Source organism: Monodelphis domestica, chromosome 5 (assembly GCF_027887165.1).
Source record: "Monodelphis domestica isolate mMonDom1 chromosome 5, mMonDom1.pri, whole genome shotgun sequence".
Taxonomy (NCBI): domain Eukaryota; kingdom Metazoa; phylum Chordata; class Mammalia; order Didelphimorphia; family Didelphidae; genus Monodelphis; species Monodelphis domestica.
In genome coordinates, this window is record NC_077231.1 from 84,709,807 (window position 1) to 84,730,509 (window position 20,703).

A 20,703-nucleotide genomic window follows, 5' to 3' on the forward strand; every position below is an offset into this window, starting at 1 on the left:
GAATGGCCTTTATTTTTATAGATTCGACTCTATTCCCTATACATTTGAGAAATTCCCATTGAACAAACTTGCTATAAAAATTTTTTTCCCACTTCTTTTCCTTCTAAATTTGTAGATTTAAATAATGTTAGGAAATAGATATAAAATCTAGAATTCTAGGAATCTGGTACAATCTCCTCATTTTAAAGATGAAGAAATTAAGCTCAAGAGAGGTGAAAGGACTTTCCCAGGTTTACCAAGTTAGTTCACAATCAGGAACACATTTGGTTTTTTTTTTCCTACTTATCTAATTTACATTTGAATGGTAATTCAGAGTTTATTAATTACTTGACATAATCATTCTCATCTGAACTTCCAAACATAACTGTGAGGGAAGTAAAAATATAGATAATAAAACTAAGACTTAGTGGTTACAAAGCTGACTTAGAGACAAATGAGGAAAACATGTTTTGTTTGTTGTTTATTTGAGTAGTGGCTTAATTTTAATACACTACCTAAATGTACCTGTATAAATTTTCATATTTGAGATGCTTTCAGAACTTACCAAGCATATTGGGTGTGTTTTCAATTTTGTCCAAGGTATCTGAAAAAGGAGAAAGTATGTATTACTTCAAAGTAAATTCTTAAACCTTTTAAGAAGAATATCACATTAAAATCAAAGCATTTTTATACCTTCATGGAAAAAATAAATCATATCAAATTACTTTTTCTTTACCTTCAATATTAAAATAACAAAATTAAGGAAACAGTTCATATTTTGAAATTAAAGACATTTTAAATTTATGTAGGGAAAATAATTTTGTCACTTATTTTTTGGGGTGTTATGAATACTCATTTTTGATCTTCCATCACTAAAAACTAATTTCTGATTCATAGCAAAAATTACAATCACACAGCTTACCTGACTGGCCTCATCTATGAATTTAGACTTTGGAAATGAAACCAAAACCAAATGATTCTAGGTTATGTATGTGAAATGTGACTGGCAGGGATAAAAACAAAGTTCAAATTCCCTCTTTACTAAGAGAAAAGCTCAAAGAAATGAGAACATTCCCATGGAAAATTACATGTTTTGTAGTTTAAAAGATAGAAGGTTTATTTTACGGTTTTTATTTCAAAGCCAAGAATTTCATCTCACGAATCTTAGCAGGCATTTCTGCTACCTAGAATGACCTAAATTGGGTCCTTTAAATTACAGAGAAAATTGTGTTAGATTTTGGTAAGCAATACACATGATTTTTCTACTTTCTCCCTTACCCTCAATAGGAAAAAAAAAAATCAGATTCCTAAAAAGGTCACCAAGATTCTCTAAGGAAGACAGATTAATCTATAAACTGAAGAAAGGATGAAGGACAAAAACAAATGACTTTAAAAAACTACTTAAAAAATTCAAAAACAGATTTCATCCGTGAGAATTATATGGGCTCAAAGAACATCAAAGCTAAGATAAATTGAGAGATCATTTAGTTATACCTCATCACTTTAGTGCAAAGGAAAGTGAAAGTCAGGGAGGTGATCCATCTAAGTTTTCTTCCAATATCTCAGTAGAGCACAGAGGCACCATTGAGTTATGGACATTCCAGTTTTGGCAAGCAGTATCAAACTAGAAGAGCTCACCAGAACACAAATTGTATGTCTGTTGTTCTAGGACCCAACTTGAAACTTTGTTCTAAGCCAAATTAAAAGTTGAAGATGTTCTCACTAGAGAGATGACCTTTGGGTGGGCACACTTCACAAAGAAGCCTAAGGGAGTAAGAAGTTGTGATTTGGAACTTTGAAAAGGATATATCCAAAAGAATTGCATCACAAGCCTTTTGTGCACTGAAGAAGATTCAATTCCCACATTTTTTTTTATGGAAACCCCTTCTCATTAGAAACTTGAAATTGTCATCTTTTAACATTGGATAATGTGAGGGCATTCTTATCCATAAGACAAACTTTAAAACCAGTTTTCACCATGTACTTAGTTTTAATATATGTTTTCAAATATATTGATGGGGCACATAAAATTTCAAATAGCCATTCAGACCAAGGGATAATTGTTTCCCAATTACCTTCAGTATAAACCATATTTTTCTTTATGAAATATCAGAAATTCATTTAAAAATGGGAAAAATGAAAGATAATAAATAGCCTAACAACCACAAGAAATTGCTCACCCTAATTGATGCTTTATTACAAAACACTTTGTTGATAGCAAGCCAGGTCGGCAGATCCAACATATTTTGGAGAACTTCTTCATCCAACTCTAAATTAGTCAGCTGACCTTCTCCCTTTAAAGTACTGAGATTTATCTTATCAGGAGACAAATTTTTGGTAAACCTGAAAAAGAAGAGGCATTAACCTATAAGTTTGACATCAACCAGTTACATGTTGAAATGGGCTTAAAATGAAACATGCATTATCTGTTGCAAAGAGTTTCTTTGTCTTTTTTCTTTTTCCCCAGTAGGGGTTAGGAGAGAGGATGGATGGGGAGTTTGAAAGAAGAAAAAATAAATGACTGCTAATGGAATTTTTTTTTCTTTAAGACTGGGTCTCTTCATGTTGGCTGGGCTGAAAGCCCTTAAAAACGCTCGATTAAAGCACTGATCAAGCAGGAGAACTTTGACCTGCTGTTTATGACTTGTGGTAGTACATGCCTCCATGAGGAGTCTGGTAGCCCCCTACTCCTAAGAGGCTCATCATACTGGTGAGAGACTGAGTATGGACACATGATTGGCTTTATCCTGTCACAGCTAAGAACTCCAGAGCTGAAGGGAGTCACCAGTTTCAATCAACTTGGTAGCTGGGATGACAGGTATCACCACCATGTCTAGCAAAATAATAATAAAATAATAAATTTTTAAAAAACTCATCAAGCAGATATTCCAAGTCATTATTATTTTCCCCAATATACTTGCAGTTACATCCACAAATATTTATTCTCTGAGTAGGAGTCAGAAGAACCAAAGCATGAAGAACCTATCAAATTAACCAGAGGTTACAAAAGTCCAGTGGGCAAGATATTCATAGAAAACCCAGATTTTATCTCCTGAGTGATCCAGCACTTGGAGAGAAGCCACATAGCATTATGAAGCAAGGACCATTATGGAGTTCAGTTACTACCTCCAACACCTTAGAGCTGTGAGACTATGATTGTCAATTAAATTCTACCTGCTCTAAGTAACTGTCTAAGACCAAGGTTCTGATCCTGGACTTTGTGACTTTAATTGTTCACTTTAATATTACTTTTTTTCCTAACTCGTTCCTTCCATCTTTTTTTTTTATATTTAAGGCTTTATTGGAATTCAGTTCTTCCTGACTCCAGGACCACTGCTCAGCCAACTATGTCATCTACTTGCTCTAGAGTTTTGATATTTCCTTCTCTAGTGAATTAGAATGAACAAAATAAAAGTTACTAGCCCAAGATGAACTGGCCAGTGAGTACCTGAGGTCAGATTTGAACTCATTTCTTTCTTTTTTTTTTAGACATTATTTTATTTGGTCAATTTCAAACATTATTCATTGAATACATAGATCATTTTCTTTTCCTCCCTCCCCTTCCACCACCCCTCCCATAGCTGACGCACAATTCCACTGGGTATCACATGTGCTTGCTCTGAACCCATTTCCATGTTGTTGGTATTTGCGCTAGGATGTTCATATAGAGTCTACATCTCCAATCATATCCCCTCGACCCCTGTAGTCAAGCAGTTGCCTTTCTTCAGTGTTTTTGTTCCCACCTTTTGCCCTCTGCTTGTGGATAGTGTTTTTTCTCATAGATCCCTGCAGGTTGTTCATGGACATTGCATTGACACTAATGGGGAAGTCCATTACATTCTATTGTACCACAGTTTATCAGTCTCTGTGTACAGTGTTTTCCTGGTTCTTCTCCTTTTGCTCTGCATCACTTCCTGAAGGTTGTTCCAGTCCCCATGGAATTCCTCCACTTTATTATTCCTTTGAGCACAATAGTATTCCATCACGAATATATACCACAATTTGTTCAGCCATTCCCCAATTGAAGGGCATCCCCTAATTTTCCAGTTTTTTGCAACCACAAAGAGTGCAGCTATGAATATTCTTGTACAAGTCTTTTTCCTTATTATCTCTTTGGGGTACAAACCCAGAAGTGCTATGGCTGGGTCAAAAGGTAGGCAGTCTTTTATCGCCCTTTGGGCATAGTTCCAAATTGCCCTCCAGAATGGTTAGATCAATTCACAACTCCACCAGCAGTGCATTAATGTCCCAACTTTGCCACATCCCCTCCAACATTCATTACTTTCCATAGCTGTCATGTTTGCCAATCTGCTAGGTGTGAGGTGGTACCTCAGAGTTGTTTTGATTTGCATCTCTCTGATTATCAGAGATTTAGAGCAATTTTTCATGTGCTTATTAATAATTTTGATTTCTTTAACAGAAAACTGCCTATTCATGTCCCTTGCCCATTTATCAATTGGAGAATGGCTTGATTTTTTGTACAATTGATTTAGCTCTTTGTAAATTTGAATAATTAAACCTGTCAGAGGTTTTTGTTATGAAGATTGTTTCCCAATTTGTTGCTTCCCTTCTGATTTTAGTTACATTGGTTTTGTTTGTACAGAAACTTTTTAATTTGATGTAGTCAGAATTATTTATTTTACATTTTGTGGCTCTTTCTAAGTAATGCTTGGTTTTAAAATCTTTCCCTTCTGACATGTATACTATTCTGTGTTCACATAATTTACTTTTTGTTTCCTTCTGTACGTTCAAGTCGTTCACCCATTCTGAGTTTATCTTGGTGTAGGGTCTTTCCTTCCATCTTAGAATCAATACTCTGTATTGGTTCCAAGGCAGAAGAATGGTAAGGTTTAATCAGTGGGGGTTAAGTGACTTGCCCAGGGTCACACAGCTAGGAAGTGTCTGAGGGAAGATTTGAACCCAGGACCTCCCAACTCTGGGCTGGCTCTCAAATCACTGGGCTACCTCACTACCCCTGCTTTAAAATTATATCTGTGCTTCACGATAATTGGTTTCTTCTTAAATCTTATTTCATGCATTTAAAAATATGATACTAAAAAGAGGTTCATAGGGTCTATCTGACTGGCAAAGAGGTTCATAACTCCAAAAAGCCCTTGCTCTAAGAGGATTAGTTCTAGAGAAGAGGAAGAGAATAATAACATTTATATAGCTTATATACAACAACCCTCAGGAAGTGCCATTATCATCCTCATTTTTCATCTGAAGAAACTGAAGCTAAAGTAAGTTGAGGAACTTGTCTAAAATTACACATTTAGTTAAGTGTCTAAGACCACATCTGAACTCAGGTCTTGTTCACTCCAGGTCTACTGTTTTATCTAATGTGACACCAGCTGCTGATGAGAAGATGACCTGCATTGACAGAGGGATTTTTTTCATTCAAAAGTTTCCTATAACATCAAAATCACAGGTTCAATCTCTCCCTATCTCTCAGCTCAAGAATATCTTACATGTGTAGTATTCTGTCTTTTTTTTTCCCAAAGTACTTCTCATACACATTATTACAAAAACTGACTGACCTGATCCAATATATGCTATGCATTTTTTTTCTTTTTGGATTATATATTTCTAGCTTTTATTCACATATTCTGTTCTATTTAAAACTCACATTTCCTTTTTGCTAATCAGGTTAACTCACAGAACATTCCCAGGGCTGAATCCTTTATCTTTGCCATTCCCCATTCACTACACATCATACATCCACATCTTCCATTTAAACTCAGCTTAGACTCTGCCACTTTCAGAAGATTTTATCCTTGAGTTCACAAAAGTGACAATGTATATTTGCTATATATATCAAGTTCATCTAAGAATAATAAGGTCATATTCACTGAATGGTTTGAGAATGGAGAGTTCTCTTAATTGTGTAAATAAATGCTTAAGGGAAAATTATATGTAATGCATCATTTATCTACAAAGAATTATGATAAAAGAAAATAAACTCAACACCAATAGAAAACCAAATTACATTCAGTATTCCTTTAATCATTTAGAGAATATCTGAGAATTCTAAAGAGCCTCACTATTATATTATGAACCTGTATTACAATGCTCATATAGTATAGATGGAAATAAAAATTAAACTGAATCTGTATAAATCAATGACACACTGGAAGTTTCATTATAAATTAATGAAATACATCCCTTATCCCTTTCTCATAAAAGTACAATACAGAATATGCAAAAAAAATCATAATTTAAGTGGATAAACAAAAATTTAGTGTATAAGATTGTAGACAATATACAGGGAATTCCAAGAACTCTTACTGCAGTTTTTTTTTAATTAAAGCTTTTAAATTAAACTTTCAAGCTACCGAAGTTTAAAACCATTCAAAGAATTTTAAGATATTCTGTATAAAGAATCTATATTATGAATATTAGAATGTAAACCTCATGAGGCCACAGCAAAGTTTTTCAGCTTTCTTTTCAACCCAAGCAGTCAGATAGTTTCTCGACTCTGTGAATAATTAATAAATAATGACTTATACATAATGATTTAAGTCTACTAATAAAATTTAACTTGGGCTAATCTTTGCTATAGACATATGAATGCACATGATTTTAAATCTATTTTTCTTCTTTAGCAAGGATAAATTTTAGGGAGGAAAATAGCAAATATCAATAAGTAGCCTCATTTTTTTCCTAGACATTTTAGGGAAATTTTCATTTCATTGCCCTATTCCAATCCAACAAGTAATTATAGGGACCTATTATGTGCAAAGCATTATATTAGGTGCTAGCAATACAAGTTAAAATGAAAATTGGTCCCTACCCTCAAGGAACTTGAATTCTCTAGGAGAGGTATCAAAATGTGAATAGAGAAGTACAACTACAATTTTTTTTTAAGTAAGAAAAGAATACTAATACCTAGGGCAATCAAGAAGGGTTTTTCATAAGAGGTGGCATATGGGTTGAACTTTGAAAGAAACTAAGGATTCTAAAAGGCTGAAGTGATGACATGAGTATATTCCATGACTGGAGGATTATACAATTTGCCTGTATAAAGTCACAGAGATAGGAGAAAGAATCTCAATTTTGGGAAATGGCAAGCTGACCTATTTGGTTGGAATGTACTATATACAAAGAGGAATAATGTATTCATTATTAGGTGAGAAGAAAAGATAGGCTGGAAGGTCTAAAGAAAAAAAGTCATGAAAAGACAAGAAAGGTGGGCTGAAACCAGTCTGTGGAGAGCTCCAAATCCACACTAAGGAGTTTTATGCTAAAGGTAAATAAAGACACTGAAATTCCTACTCAAGGAGAATAACATGGTCAGAATTCTGCTTTGAGATAATTTTGGCAGTCAGAAGATAAAGCAGAAAAGGGTGAGACCTTAAGTCAGGAATCCAATGAGGAGACTACTGCAACCATATAGGTAAGAGTAATCAGGATCAGACATACAATCATAGCCCAGTGAGTGAAAAGGATGAAACAAATTCTAAAGATATTATGGAGGAATCATTTTGAAGACTTGGTAACAGATCTGATGTGTGAATGAGGGAAGATTCAAGAATGACTCAAGGGGCAGCTGGGTAGCTCAGTGGATTGAGAATCAGGACTAGAGAAGGGAGACCCTAGGTTCAAATATGACCTCAGACTGTGTGACCAGCTGTGTGACCCTGGGCAAGTCATTTGACCCCCATTGCCTAGCCCTTACTACTCTTCTGCTTTGGAACCAATACACAGTACTGAGTCCAAGACGGAAGGTAAGGGTTTATTTTTAAAAAAAAAGAAGAAGAAGAATGACTTAAGCTGTGGATCAAAAGGATAGTGTCATCCTTACTACAGAAAGAGAAATCTGGTGGAAAGGTGGATTTAATAATCCACTGAATAGGACTAGCTGAGTTTGAATTGCCTCTAAGACAATCAGGATGGAATGTCCCATAGGTGACGGGTGAAGAAGTTAAGAAGACATATTGGGAAATACATAGATCTGGGAGTTATCTTGTATAGCGACAATAACTGAACTTAAGAGCTAATGAGATCATTAAAAGAGGTTGTAAAGAGAAAATGAGTAAAAGGCCAGGACATGACTTCCTCTACAAGTTTGGATATGAAAGAGTGGAGATATAGGGCAACATTTTGAAGAAATGGTGGGGTCTTACTTAAGGAATGGGCAGACCTGAGCATCTCTGTAAGCATCTTTGAAGGAAAAAGCATATAAAGGGAAATTTGTGATAAAGAGAAGAGGCAGTAATGATCAATGGAACAAGCTTCCAGAGGTGATTTGTGGGAATGGAATCAAAAGCACAAGCAGAAAAACTCGCCTTTTATTGGAGACTGGACGTAAAGAAGAAAATAATGAAGCATTTTGTTGAGGTCCAGGAAAGGGCTACATTTTTAGTCTCCATTTCATTGCTCAATTTCTACAAACAGAAAAAAAATTGATTATAAATCTATAATATCCAGTTTTGCCTCTGAAACGTTATAACCCACAATTTGAACTGGAACTCCATAAAAATAAAAAATTTCTAAAGTTTTTCCAAGCGAGCTTTACAAATGGCAAGGTTGGAGGCTGAATCTGATCAAGTATTTTTTTTTTATTGTTCACCCTTTATAAAATATTCTAAATATAAAACAGATGCAGTGATAACTTCCATAATAATATCTACCAGGAAGTTGCCTCCACATACAAAATATCAAAAACTACACCAACAATTATTTAATTTATTTTAAAATTAAGACTAGTATTTGAACTAAATAAATCTTTTTTAAATGCATATTTATATTGCGATTCCAAATAACATTTTCTCCTTGATGGAGAAAGTGAAAGAAAGAATATGTTCCTACCACCTCATTTATCTCAGATAGGTTTAAGAGAACATGAGCACTTACTTAATGAATTTAGGTAAAATAGACAAGACTATCCCCTGACTAGCTAGGCTTTTCAAGCAATTCGGCCTGCTGCAGTCTCTGTGGTCTTGGTTTCTACTTGAAGAAACCAGATAATGAGTAATTAACTGAACATTATCATATAGGATAATTGTAACACTAGGCTTGATCCCAAGAGAGACCAAGAGCTCTCAGAAAAGGAATTAACTGGGGGACAGCTGGGTAGCTCAGTGGATTGAGAGCTAGGCCTGGAGACGGGAGGTCCTAGGTTCAAATCTGGCCTCAGACACTTCCCAGCTCTGTGACCCTGGGCAAGTCACTTGACCCCCATTGCCTAGCCCTTACCACTCTTCTGCCTTGGAGCCAATACACAGTATTGACTTCAAGACAGAAGGGAAGGGTTTAAAAAAAAAAAAGAAAAGGAATTAACTGGTTGTGGCCAAATCACCATTTAATATAGAGGATGATGAATGTTTCCAGAGGAAAACTAATGTCATTCATTTGAGAGCAGGGGAAAAAGCATCAAGTCTATGTAAAAACTAAATGAGGTACATACTAGGGAAGTGAGTCAAATGCAGATAAAAAAGAAAGCAAATTAATTTAAAGATATAGAATTCAAATGTTGATGAACAACACCAAAGAGTAAAGCTCAAACCTATAAAAAGCAAAACAACAAAAATATGACTTGGTAATATGTCAAAAAGGCAACATTTGACACTCAAGTAGCTTTTAACAAGTATTTTTTAAATGTGTTACAGACATTGACATAACAGGACTGTTCACCAAACTGCAAAAATGTATTGAATGTACTTTATTCAGTACAACATAAAAATAATTGTTATAACATTAATATATATTATGTATATGATAATATATATATATGCTGCATCTGATTTCAATATGATTGACTTCAGCCCTCAAAGAGCTCACAAATCTAAATCTAGTCGAGGAGGAAAAATATATTGAAAACTCAAGTAATGATAAGAATTAAGTAACAAGATAAAACCAGGAGATAGTATAAGACAAAACATTATCCTGAATTAGAGGATTCTATTTCATTCATTCCCATATAACATTTTAAAAGTGGATTAATGCTTACTTTGTTGTTCTGAGGAACTCAAAAACTAATTCAAGTTCTATTTCTGATGGTACGTACTATTCAGTTTAATGCCATGATCTGTTTTAACTATCAGAATAGCAAAGCATGTTATTTATTTGAATTTGACAGAGTTAGGTAAAACACAAAATCACAGTTTTCAGACTGTTTGCAAATGTTGTCTTATAAGGCACTACTCTAAATTTGAGCAAACAATCCAGGAACCAATTCCTGCAAGGAATGAGCCATTTTAATATATAGTCTTTTGATAAAGCCAGAAGACAAAAGAAAAGCTGCATGGAAGGATGGCTCATAGGTTCTTCTTGGAGAGGTGAAAAAGTGGGAAGGGAGTATTGAAAGTCAGAAATGGTATAGGAGCTTTATTAGACTCTTAAAAGGAAGAAAAAACAGTTTCAGGGGAATTAAGTGACTCAATGGAGAGAGCACCAGGCCTAGAGTCAGGAGGATCTGGGTTTAAATATGGCCTCAGATATTCTCTAGGCGTATGGTCCTAGGCAAATCATTTAATCCTGATTGCCTAACCCTTCTATCTTGAGTTGATACTAAGACAAAAAATAAGGATAAAAAAAGGAAAGAAAGAAAAAGAAACACTCTTTTCATAGATACCTTGTCACCTCAGAGTATAGTTCTCATGATAACAATCTATTAAAAATCCACCATGCAAATTACAACCTGCGGATTCATATTTATTGCAGAGAAAGAATCAAAACAATACTATAAACTTAAAAAATATTCAATGATTTTAGGAGAAAGGTTGCCTAGGAAAGGTCTGCCCAAAAAAATTTGGAAAACATGTTTTGGAGTATAAAGATGAGAAAGCAAATGCTTATAGATTATACAGCAGTCTCTTACACATCATAAATACTTTCTTCAAGAAGAAAGTCAAAGGAGGAAGCAAACACATCAAACACCAAGTAACTCATCACACAAAAATAATGATCATTATATTAACTAGAACCAACCACAGAAGTCAATTCCTAATCAGCTATTTATATATAGATTACCAAGCATCTTAAAAAAAGAGATCAAAATTAACACACTAAATCAGAATACTAAAAGCAAGATACAGAATGACACTAAGTTAACTCATTTAAATCTATGGCAACTAGTCAACTCCAAAAAAAAAGGGGGAAATGATAAAAAGATATATCACCAACAAAAATTATCTATGAATTTACTAAGGAGTTTTAAATAGCCAAAGTGGAGATTTCCCTTCTACCTTCAAGAGGTAAAAAAAAAAGCCTAAAAAGTGTCTCAGGAAGCAAACATTCCATAATATCCAGCCAAAGAGAGATACTTAAGTCAAAAGCAATATTGGTTTAGTATATTCATTTGTGCACCAAGAGGCAATTATCAAGATCTACTAAGTTCTAGACCAGCGGTTCTCAACCTCTCGATTTGTAGCAATGAGAATACATAATGCATATCAGGTATTTACATTCCAAATCATAACTGTAGCAAAATTACAGTTTTGAAGTAGCCACCAAAATAATTTTTTGGTTTGGGGTCACCGCAATATGAGGAACTGTATTGCTGGGTCACGGCATTAGAAAGGTTGAGAACCACTGATCTAGACTTTGTAATGGGTGCAAAACAAATAACAAGACAAAACAAAACCCTTAAGGAGCTTACATACAGAGACAGTACAAAGTTAACAGAGAGAGAACTACAAAGCTAGGAAAAGCTGAGAGAAGTGGCACAAAACCTAGGTCTTGACAGGTGTGAATTTCAAAACTATTCCACCCTAATCAGACCATTGTTTAGAATATCTGATTTAGGTATTATGTCCTGATCAATAACAATAGAGATACATGGAATAACAGAATCAGGTCTTGGAAACCCACATTCTCCACCCTACCTAACAAGATTAGGAAGGGCTGCATCAAACAGAAGATTTAATTATTTGAGAAAATGGCCTTCAACAGACATGTGCAAATAAAGGACAGACCTCTGGGTGGTCCTAAGTCAAGCTTGAGCCACCACTGGTACATGTGAGACGCAGGAGGTGAGGTAGAGAACAGCCTCTGGAGTTCTCCGGACTTTCTGTGGAGTGGGTAGAATTCAGTTCGATCCTGGAGCTTGAGGTTGGAGGTGCCCCATAGACAGCTTTCCTTCAGACTGGTCACATGAGTGATAAGGATTGATCCCTTTCCCTGCCTTGGCTCTCCAAGGCCTTAATGCCTGCTTTGGCTCAGCCTGAGCCAGAGTGGTTCTGAGTTAAACTCCTTTCCTTCTCCCTCTCTTTCCTTCTCTCCCTCTAATATTTTCTTCCTCCTGTTGTAATTAAATCACCATAAAAATTTGTCAGCTGACTTGGGTATTTTATTATTTGGGATTTTATTATTTGGGATTAAATGCAACCATTTAAATTTAGATTTTTTTCAGTCTCAACCATAATTTCCACCCTTTACATAGGCATTAATGTTTCCAAGAGGAGTTGAGGATGGAAAACATTTGTGGAATATGATTCACAGAGAAAAGCAAGATTTTGCTCTTGTGAAGAATCTCACAGATCAAAAGGGTAGATTATTACAAACAATTACCACCTTATAAAACATTAAGTAGCACTGAAGGGAAAAGAAATCCAACTAAATTATATCATCTCAAAAGCATTTAAGACAAAAACTGGAAAAATAATAAATGGAAAAATGGAAAATAACTATGAAAATCTTTATAACAAGTGCTTTTCTGTAATAACAACTGAGCTAACATGTAGGAAACAACAATCCCCAATGTGCTACATGAGAAAGTACGAAAAGCACCAAGGAATAAAAGGACAGGAAAAGAACTGAACTAGGCCAATCAGAGAGAGAGAAAGAGAGAAAGCGAGAGAGAGAGAGAGAAGTCCATGCTGAAAACAGGAGTTGGGAGGGTGGGCATAATTTCAAGGGAGATTAAAAAAATCAATTATCAAGATATAAGGCTGAGAAAAGGATACTAATGGTTTGAAAATCATTGTGGATCTCCTTATTACAGGAAGAAAAAAGTAACTGAGACTATCAATAACTAGTTGACCAATATGCCTACTTTCCTAACTATAATCTTAATTAGAATAAGCTATGGAGAGCATCCTTGAAAAAGAGTAAGAAGGGGGCAGCTGGGTAGCTCAGTGGATTGAGAGTCAGGCCTAGAGATGGGAGGTCCTGGGTTCAAGTCTGACCTCAGACACTTCCCAGCTGTGGTAAGTCACTTAACCCCCATTGCCTAGCCCTTACCACTCTTCTGCCTTGGAACCAAAACACAGTATTGATTCCAAGATGGAAGGTAAGGGTTTAAAAAAAAAGAAAAAGAAAAAGAGTAAGAATCAGGGAATGGAAAGACTTGCAAATATTATTCTATAAAGAACTTATCTTTATAGTTATAGAATTCACTTTAAAAATGTACAAAATACATGATCTCATGTTTTAAAAAAAATTATTATAAAAATCATTTGAAATGGTAGTAAAAAAAAATTGTCCTAAAGCCCCTCTCCTAGGAAGTTATTTCCATGCATACTTTAAATTTTGTGAATTTGGTTTATTCTCCTCAGCTGCTTCTTTACTGTTTTAAAGAAGTGATATTGTTGATAATCTTTTATCACCTTCCTCTGCAAGACTACTTAAAAGACATAACAAAGATAACTTTAAATATTTATATCACAATAGACTTAAAAATGACATTGAATCAAAAGGAGAAGAATGAACTAGACTGACTTAAGGAATATTAGAAAATGCCTTTAATGACCCCAAGTTTCTCCCAGGAACAAAGGCTATTTATTATTTTATTAACATTTTTCCAATGACACCAAATGGCTATATGTCATGGAACAACAAAGTTTCCAAAGAACTGTAGAAGCTGGTCACTCAAAAGACTATAGAGGACAGACTTCTGGCTAAACATGGCGGCAGTGTAGACCCAAGATTCTTCCTGTCCTCACCACCTACTGATATAGAATACCTCAAAAGGTCAAAAAAACCAAATTCATATGAACAAAGGGACTCTACAATAGGGTGCAGCATTGACAGTATGTGGGATTTGGGCATTTATACACTATAAGGGGGTGAAATAGCTTCCACCAAAACACGAGCTAATCCACCATCCCCCACCCAACCTATAGAGTCAGCGTCAGAACCAGTGAGTTAGAAGCAGTGAGTGAGGAAGGGGCACCTCTAGGTCCTTGGCAGCTGACTAAGACCACCAAAGATCTACTCCTAAGAGCCGCTAGACCTGAGACACCAGCAGACTGGAGAGCACAGACCTTGGGCACCCACACAGAAATAGGACAGAGAAGGGCAGTAAACAGTAAAAGCTACAAAGACTTGAGAGGTGGCCTCAGGCAAAAACCACGCTCCTTAGCTCCATACACAGAGAGCCTGCCCTCCTCACTCTGACTTTTGACTGGAAATGGAAGGAAAAAACCACCATAGTGATAGCAAACTATGCCCAGGAAAAAACACTTTCCTAAAACAAAGAAAAACAAGAAGAAGGCATTGACCCTGGATACTTTTTATGAGGGAAAAATCAGAAATAGAAGAAATATTTCCTCCTATAAAGGAAATAGCAGAAGACATACAAATAAATGCACCCAAACCTTCCCAAAAAATGGAAATTGGCCACAAGCTCCTGAAGAATTTAAATCAGAGCTTATCAAAAAGATGGAAGGATTTTGGCAAGAAAACTGGGAAATAGTTCAAATAGAAAATAATAGGTTAAAGGACAGGAAGTCCCAATTAGAGAAACAGCTGGAAGCCATGAAAAAAAGGATAGATTAAACTGAAAAGGGAAATCAAAATATTATAGTGGAAACCCAGTCCTTAAAGACCAGAATTAGGCAATTGGAAGCCAATGATCTTACAAAACATCAAGAATTAATAAAGCAAAATAAAAGAAAACACAAACTATCTCACTGACGAGATGATAGATCAGGAAAACCGGTATACCTGAAAACCAAGAAATAAACAGAAACCTTAACATCCTGCTACAAGAAATTATCCAAGAAAACTGCCCTGATGTTCTTGAACAAGGGGACAAAATAGACAGTGAAAGAGTTCATAGAACACCCTCTACACTAAATCAACCCCCCAGGAATGTAATAGCCAAATTCAAGAGGTTCCAAGCGAAGGAGAAAATTTTACAAGAAGCCAAAAAGAGACAATTCAAATATCAAGGAGCACCAATCAGGATTACACAAGATCTGGCAGCTTCCACCCTAAAGGACTGCAAGGCTTGGAATATGATATTCAGAAAGGCAAGCGGAATGGGTCTTCAACCAAGGATCACCTAACTATAAAAACCGACTATATACGTCCAGAGGAAAGAATGGGCATTCAACAAAATAGATTTCCAAGTATTTGTAAAGAAAAGAGCAGAACTAAGTGAAAAGTTTAATATCCAAACACAAAAATCAAGAGAAACATGAAAATGTAAATAGGAAAGGGAAAAAAAAATTTTATTTAAATTTTCTTCTTTAAGGGCTTCAATAAGTTCAAATTGTTTATATTAATATATGGAAAAATGTTATTTGTAACTCTCAAAAATTATATTCACTATTATAGTAATTAGAAGAATCATTCATAGGTAGAGATTGGGGTAATAAGTGTATAAGATGATATGCCAAAAAAAAAAAGGAAAAAGGGGAGGGGATAGAAGCTGGCACCAAGAGAAGTTTGAAAAAATAAGATAAATTGGATAATCTATATCACACAAAGAGGCACATGGGAAGGGGAGGGGAAGAATACTATTATAAGAAGGAGAGGAAGAGTGCTAATAGGTAAATCAATTCTGAGAGGGAAGAGCATCTAGATCCACTGGGGTATCAAATTCTATCTTGCCCTACAGGGAAAGTGAGAAGGAAAAATCAGGGGGTGGGGGGGAGTGGGGCAGGGAGTACAAAAAGGGAGGGAAAGAGAGGGGGTAAGGAACTTAATAGACTAAAAAAGAAAGGAACAAAAAGGGAGGGGGTGGAATGGGAAGCATAATAAGAGTGGGGATTAGAGGTACTGATTAAAAGCAAACCACTGGTTTAAGAGGATATAGCAAAAGAAGAAAGGGCAGAACTAGGAGAGGACATCAAAATGTTGGGGAATATACAAGTGGCAATCATAACTTTGAACGTGAATGGGATGAACTCACCCATAAAACAGAAGCAAATAGCAGAACGGATTAGAAACCAAAATCTTACCATATATTGTCTACAAGAAACACACATGAGGCAGGTAGGCACTCACAGGGTTAGAATTAAAAGTTGGAGCAAAATCTGTTGGGCCTCAACTGAGAAAAAGAAGGCAGGAGTGAAATATTACAAGATGATTGAAGGGGTTTTAGGAAAGACACATAGAAGGAACATATAAATATTCTGATTTTTATTAAACAAGGAAGGGGAAGGTAAAAAGGGAAAGAAGGAGAAGGGAGAGATCTTAATTATTTTACTCTCTAAATTATAATCTAGCTGATGACAACTATCTTATTTCTAAGTACATTAAAGGCAAAGTTTTTCGGGATTAGTAATCTTACAACAGAGTCTTTTGGTGGGTAAAGTCCAAAAATCCCAAAAGAAATATCCAAAGGTGATCTGTTCTATCTGTCCAGCAGAAGAATGAAGACTGCCTCCTTTTCCACAACCAAAGATATACCCAGGCTTGTAATTTGAATGATGGTTTCTCAAGCTGCTCCAGGAAAATACTCCTCCTCATTCATCCAGTTCCAAAGAGATTGTCAGTTGCTTAACTGTTTCTCTGGAATTCTATTCCACCAGCTCCGAGGAAAATTCTAATCCCACGCCCTGTCAATCATTCATGTCCTAAGACTTATTTCCTATTTTAATAGGAGTTGCAGTTATGATATCTTAAAAAGCCAAAGTAAAAATTGATCTGATTAAAAGAGATTGGGAAGGTAATTACATCCTGATAAAAGGCAGGATAGACAATGAGGAAATATCAGTACCCAGCATGTATGCACCAAATGGTATGGCATCCAAATTTCTAAAGGAGAAACTTGTGGAGTTGAAGAAGGAAATAGGTAGATAGTAAAACTGTACTAATGGGAGACCTGAACCTTCTTCTATCAAAGATAGATAAATCAAACCAAAAAAATAAATAAGAAAGTCGTAAGATATGTGAATGAAATCTTAGAAAAATTGGAAGAAATATATATATGGAGAAAAGTAAATAGGGACAAAAAGGAATACACCTTTTCAGCAGCACATGGTACATTCACAAAGACTGACCATGTACTAGGGCATAAAAACATGGCAAACAAGTGGAAAAAAGCAGAAATAATGAATGCAATCTTTTCATATGATAGTGCAATAAAAAAAATAATTAGCAATGGTACATGGAGAGCCAAATCAAAAATTAATAAGAAATTAAATAATACGATTCTCCAAAATAAGTTAAAGAACAAATCATAGAAATAATTAATAATTTCATTGAAGAAAATGACAATGAGACATCCTTTCAAAATCTATAAGATGCAGCCAAAGCAATACTCAGGAGGAAATTTAAATCCTTGAGTTCATATTGTGACCTTTAAAATTACTACACCCTACTTAGATGAAGTTATAATCTCCTGATTAAACAATGAAGGTACTTAGTTCTCACCTTATAGTGAAGAAGTTAACAAATTAGGGAGGGAAGAGGTCAATGAATTGGACATGCAAATAAAAAAAACTTGAAAGTGACATTAACCCCAGATGAAAACTAAATTAGAGATCCTAAAAATTAAAGGAGAAATTAATATAATTAAAAGGGAAAGAACCATTGAATTAATGAATAAGACTAGAAGCTAGTATTTTGAAAAAAAAAACAAATAAAATAGACAAAGTACTGGTCAATCTATTTAATAATCTGGTTAATCTATTTAATAAAATAAAGGAAAGAAGAAAACCAAATTAACAGTAGCAAAGATGGCCTCACCTCTAATGAAGAGGAAATTAAGGCAATCATTAAAAACTATTTTGCCCAATTATATTGCAACAAATATAGCAATCTATGTTATATGGATGAATATTTACAAAAATATAAATTGCCTAGATTAACAGAAGAAATAGAATACCTAAATAACCCCATATCAGAAAAAGAAATTGAACAAGCCATCAAAGAACTCCCTAAAAAAAATTCCCCAGAGCCTGAGGGATTCACAAGTGAATTCTATCAAACATTCAAAGAACAATTAATCCCAATATTGTACAAACTATTTGACATAATAAGCAAAGAAGGTGTTCTACCAAATTCCTTTTATGACACAAATATAGTACTGATTCCAAAGTAGGCAGGTCAAAAACAGAGAAAGAAAACTATAGAATAAATACCTTAATGAGCATAGATGCAAAAATCTTAAACAGACTATTAGCAAAAAGACTCCAGTAAGTTATCACAAAGGTCATTCATTATGATCAGGTGGGGTTTATACCAGGAATGCAAGGATGGTTCAATATTAGGAAAGCCATCCACATAATTGACCATAAATCCTTTAACAAAATACAACACTCATTCCTATTGAAAACACTAGAAAGTATAGGAATAGAAGGGCCTTTCCTAAAAATAACAAAGAGTATATATCTAAAACCAAAAGCAAACATCATCTGTAATGGGGACAAATTAGATGCATTTCCAGTAAGATCAAGAGCGAAACAAGGATGCCCATTATCACCTCTATTATTTAATAATATTAGAAACACTAGCAGTAGCAATTAGAGAAGAAAAAGAAATTGAAGGTATTTAAATGGACAATGAGGAGGCCAAGCTATCACTCTTTGCAGATGATATGATGATCTACTTAAAGAATCCTAGAGAATCAACCAAAAAGCTAGTGGAAATAATCAACAACTTTAGCAAAGTTGTAGGATACAAAATGAATCCACATAAGTCATCAGCATTTCTATATATTTCCAACACTTCCAGGCAGCAAGAATTAGAAAGAGAAATTACACTTAAAATCACCCTAGACAACATAAAATACTTAGGAATATATCTGCTGAGACAAACACAGGAACTATAAAAAACATAACTACAAAACAATTTCCACACAATTAAAACTAGAGCTAAATAATTGGAAAAACATTATTTGCTCATGAGTAGGATGAGCTAATATAAAAAATGACATTCATACCCAAACTTATTTACTTATTTAGTGCCATACCCATCGAACTGCCAAGAAACTTTTTTTACTGAATTAGAAAAAAAACATAACAAAGTTCATTTGGAAGAACAAAAGATCAAGGATATCCTCAGAAATAATGAAAAATACAAAGGAAGGTGGACTTGTTGTACCAGATCTCAAACTATACTCTAAAGCAGTGGTCATCAAAACAATATGGTACTGGCTAAAAGACAGAAGGGAGGATCAGTGGAATATACTTGAGGTAAGTGACCTCAGCAAGACAGTCTATGATAAACCCAAAGATTCCAGCTTTTGGGACAAAAATTCACTATTTGACAAAAACTACTGTGAAAATTAGAAGACAGTATGGGAGAGATTGTGTTCAGATCAACATCTCACACCCTACAACAAGATAAATTCAGAATGGGTCAATGACTTGAATATAAAGAAGCTAATTAGCTAAACACAGAATAATATAATTGTCAGATCTTTGGGAAAGGAAAGATTTTAAGACCAAACAAGAGCTAGAAAAAAATTACAAAATGTAAAATAAATAATTTTGATTACATTAAATTAAAAAAGTTTTGGGGGCAGCTGGGAAGCTCAGTGGATTGAGAGCCAGAACTAGAGACAGGAGGTCCTAGCTTCAAATCTGGCCTCAGACACTAGCTGTGTGACCTTGGGCAAGTCACTTGACCCCCATTGCCTAGCCCGTACCGCTCTTCTGTCTTGGAACCAATACCCAGCATTGATTCGAAGATGGAAGATAAGGGCCTTAAAAAAAGTAATTAATTAATTAAAAAGGTTTTGTACAAACAAAACCAATGCAACCAAAATAAGAAGGGAAGCAACAAATTGGGGAAATATCTTCATAACAAAAACCTCTGACAAAGGTCTAATTACGCAAATTTATAAAGAGCTAAATCAATTGTGCAAAAAATCAAGCCCATTCCCCAACTGATAAATTGGCAAAGGACATGAATTGGGAATTTTCAGTAAAGAAATCAAAACTATTAGTAAGTGTTCTAAATCTCTTATATTCAGAGAAATGCAAATCAAAACAACTTCTCAGGTACCACGTCATACCTAGCAGATTGGCTAACATGACAAAAAAGGAAAGTAATGAATGCTGGAGGGGATGTGGCAAAATTGGGACATTAATGCATTGCTGGTGGAATTGTAAATTGATCCAGCTATTCTGGAGGGCAATTTGGAACTATGCCCAAAGGGTGCTAAAAGTCTGTCTGTCCTTTGTTCCAACCATAGCACTGCTGGGTTTATACTCCAAAGAGATAATAAGGAAAAAGACTTGTACAAGAATATATTCATAGCTGCACTCTTTGTGGTGGAAAAAATTGGAAAATGAGGGGATGCTCTCTGATTAGGAAATGGCTGAACAAATTTTGGTATCTGTTGGTGATGGAATACTATTGTTCTCAAAGGAATAATGAACTGGAGGAATTCCATGGGAACTGGAATGACCTCCAGGAATTAATGCAGAGTGAAAGGAGCAGAACCAGGAGAAAACTGTACACAGAGACTGATACACTGTGGTACAAGCAAATGTAATGGACTTCTTTAGTAGTAGCAATGATCCAGAACAATTTGGAGGGATTTAGAAAGAATACTATCTACATCCAAAGGAAGAACTGTGGGAGCAAAAACACAGAAGAAAAATA

General features: G+C 35.0%; 1 protein-coding gene across 2 annotated transcripts in view; it reads right to left on the reverse strand.

Annotated features, from left to right (window-relative positions):
* BLTP3B (bridge-like lipid transfer protein family member 3B) overlaps positions 1–20,703 on the reverse strand; it is a 100,360-nt gene that overhangs the window by 42,418 nt on the left and 37,239 nt on the right. For both annotated transcript variants that reach the window (XM_007503264.3, XM_056798692.1), the window contains exons 2-3: positions 2,160–2,322; positions 545–583 (exon numbers count right to left, since the gene is read on the reverse strand). In XM_007503264.3, the coding sequence (XP_007503326.1) occupies positions 545–583; positions 2,160–2,322 (202 nt within the window). The remainder of the gene's footprint in view (positions 1–544; positions 584–2,159; positions 2,323–20,703) is intronic.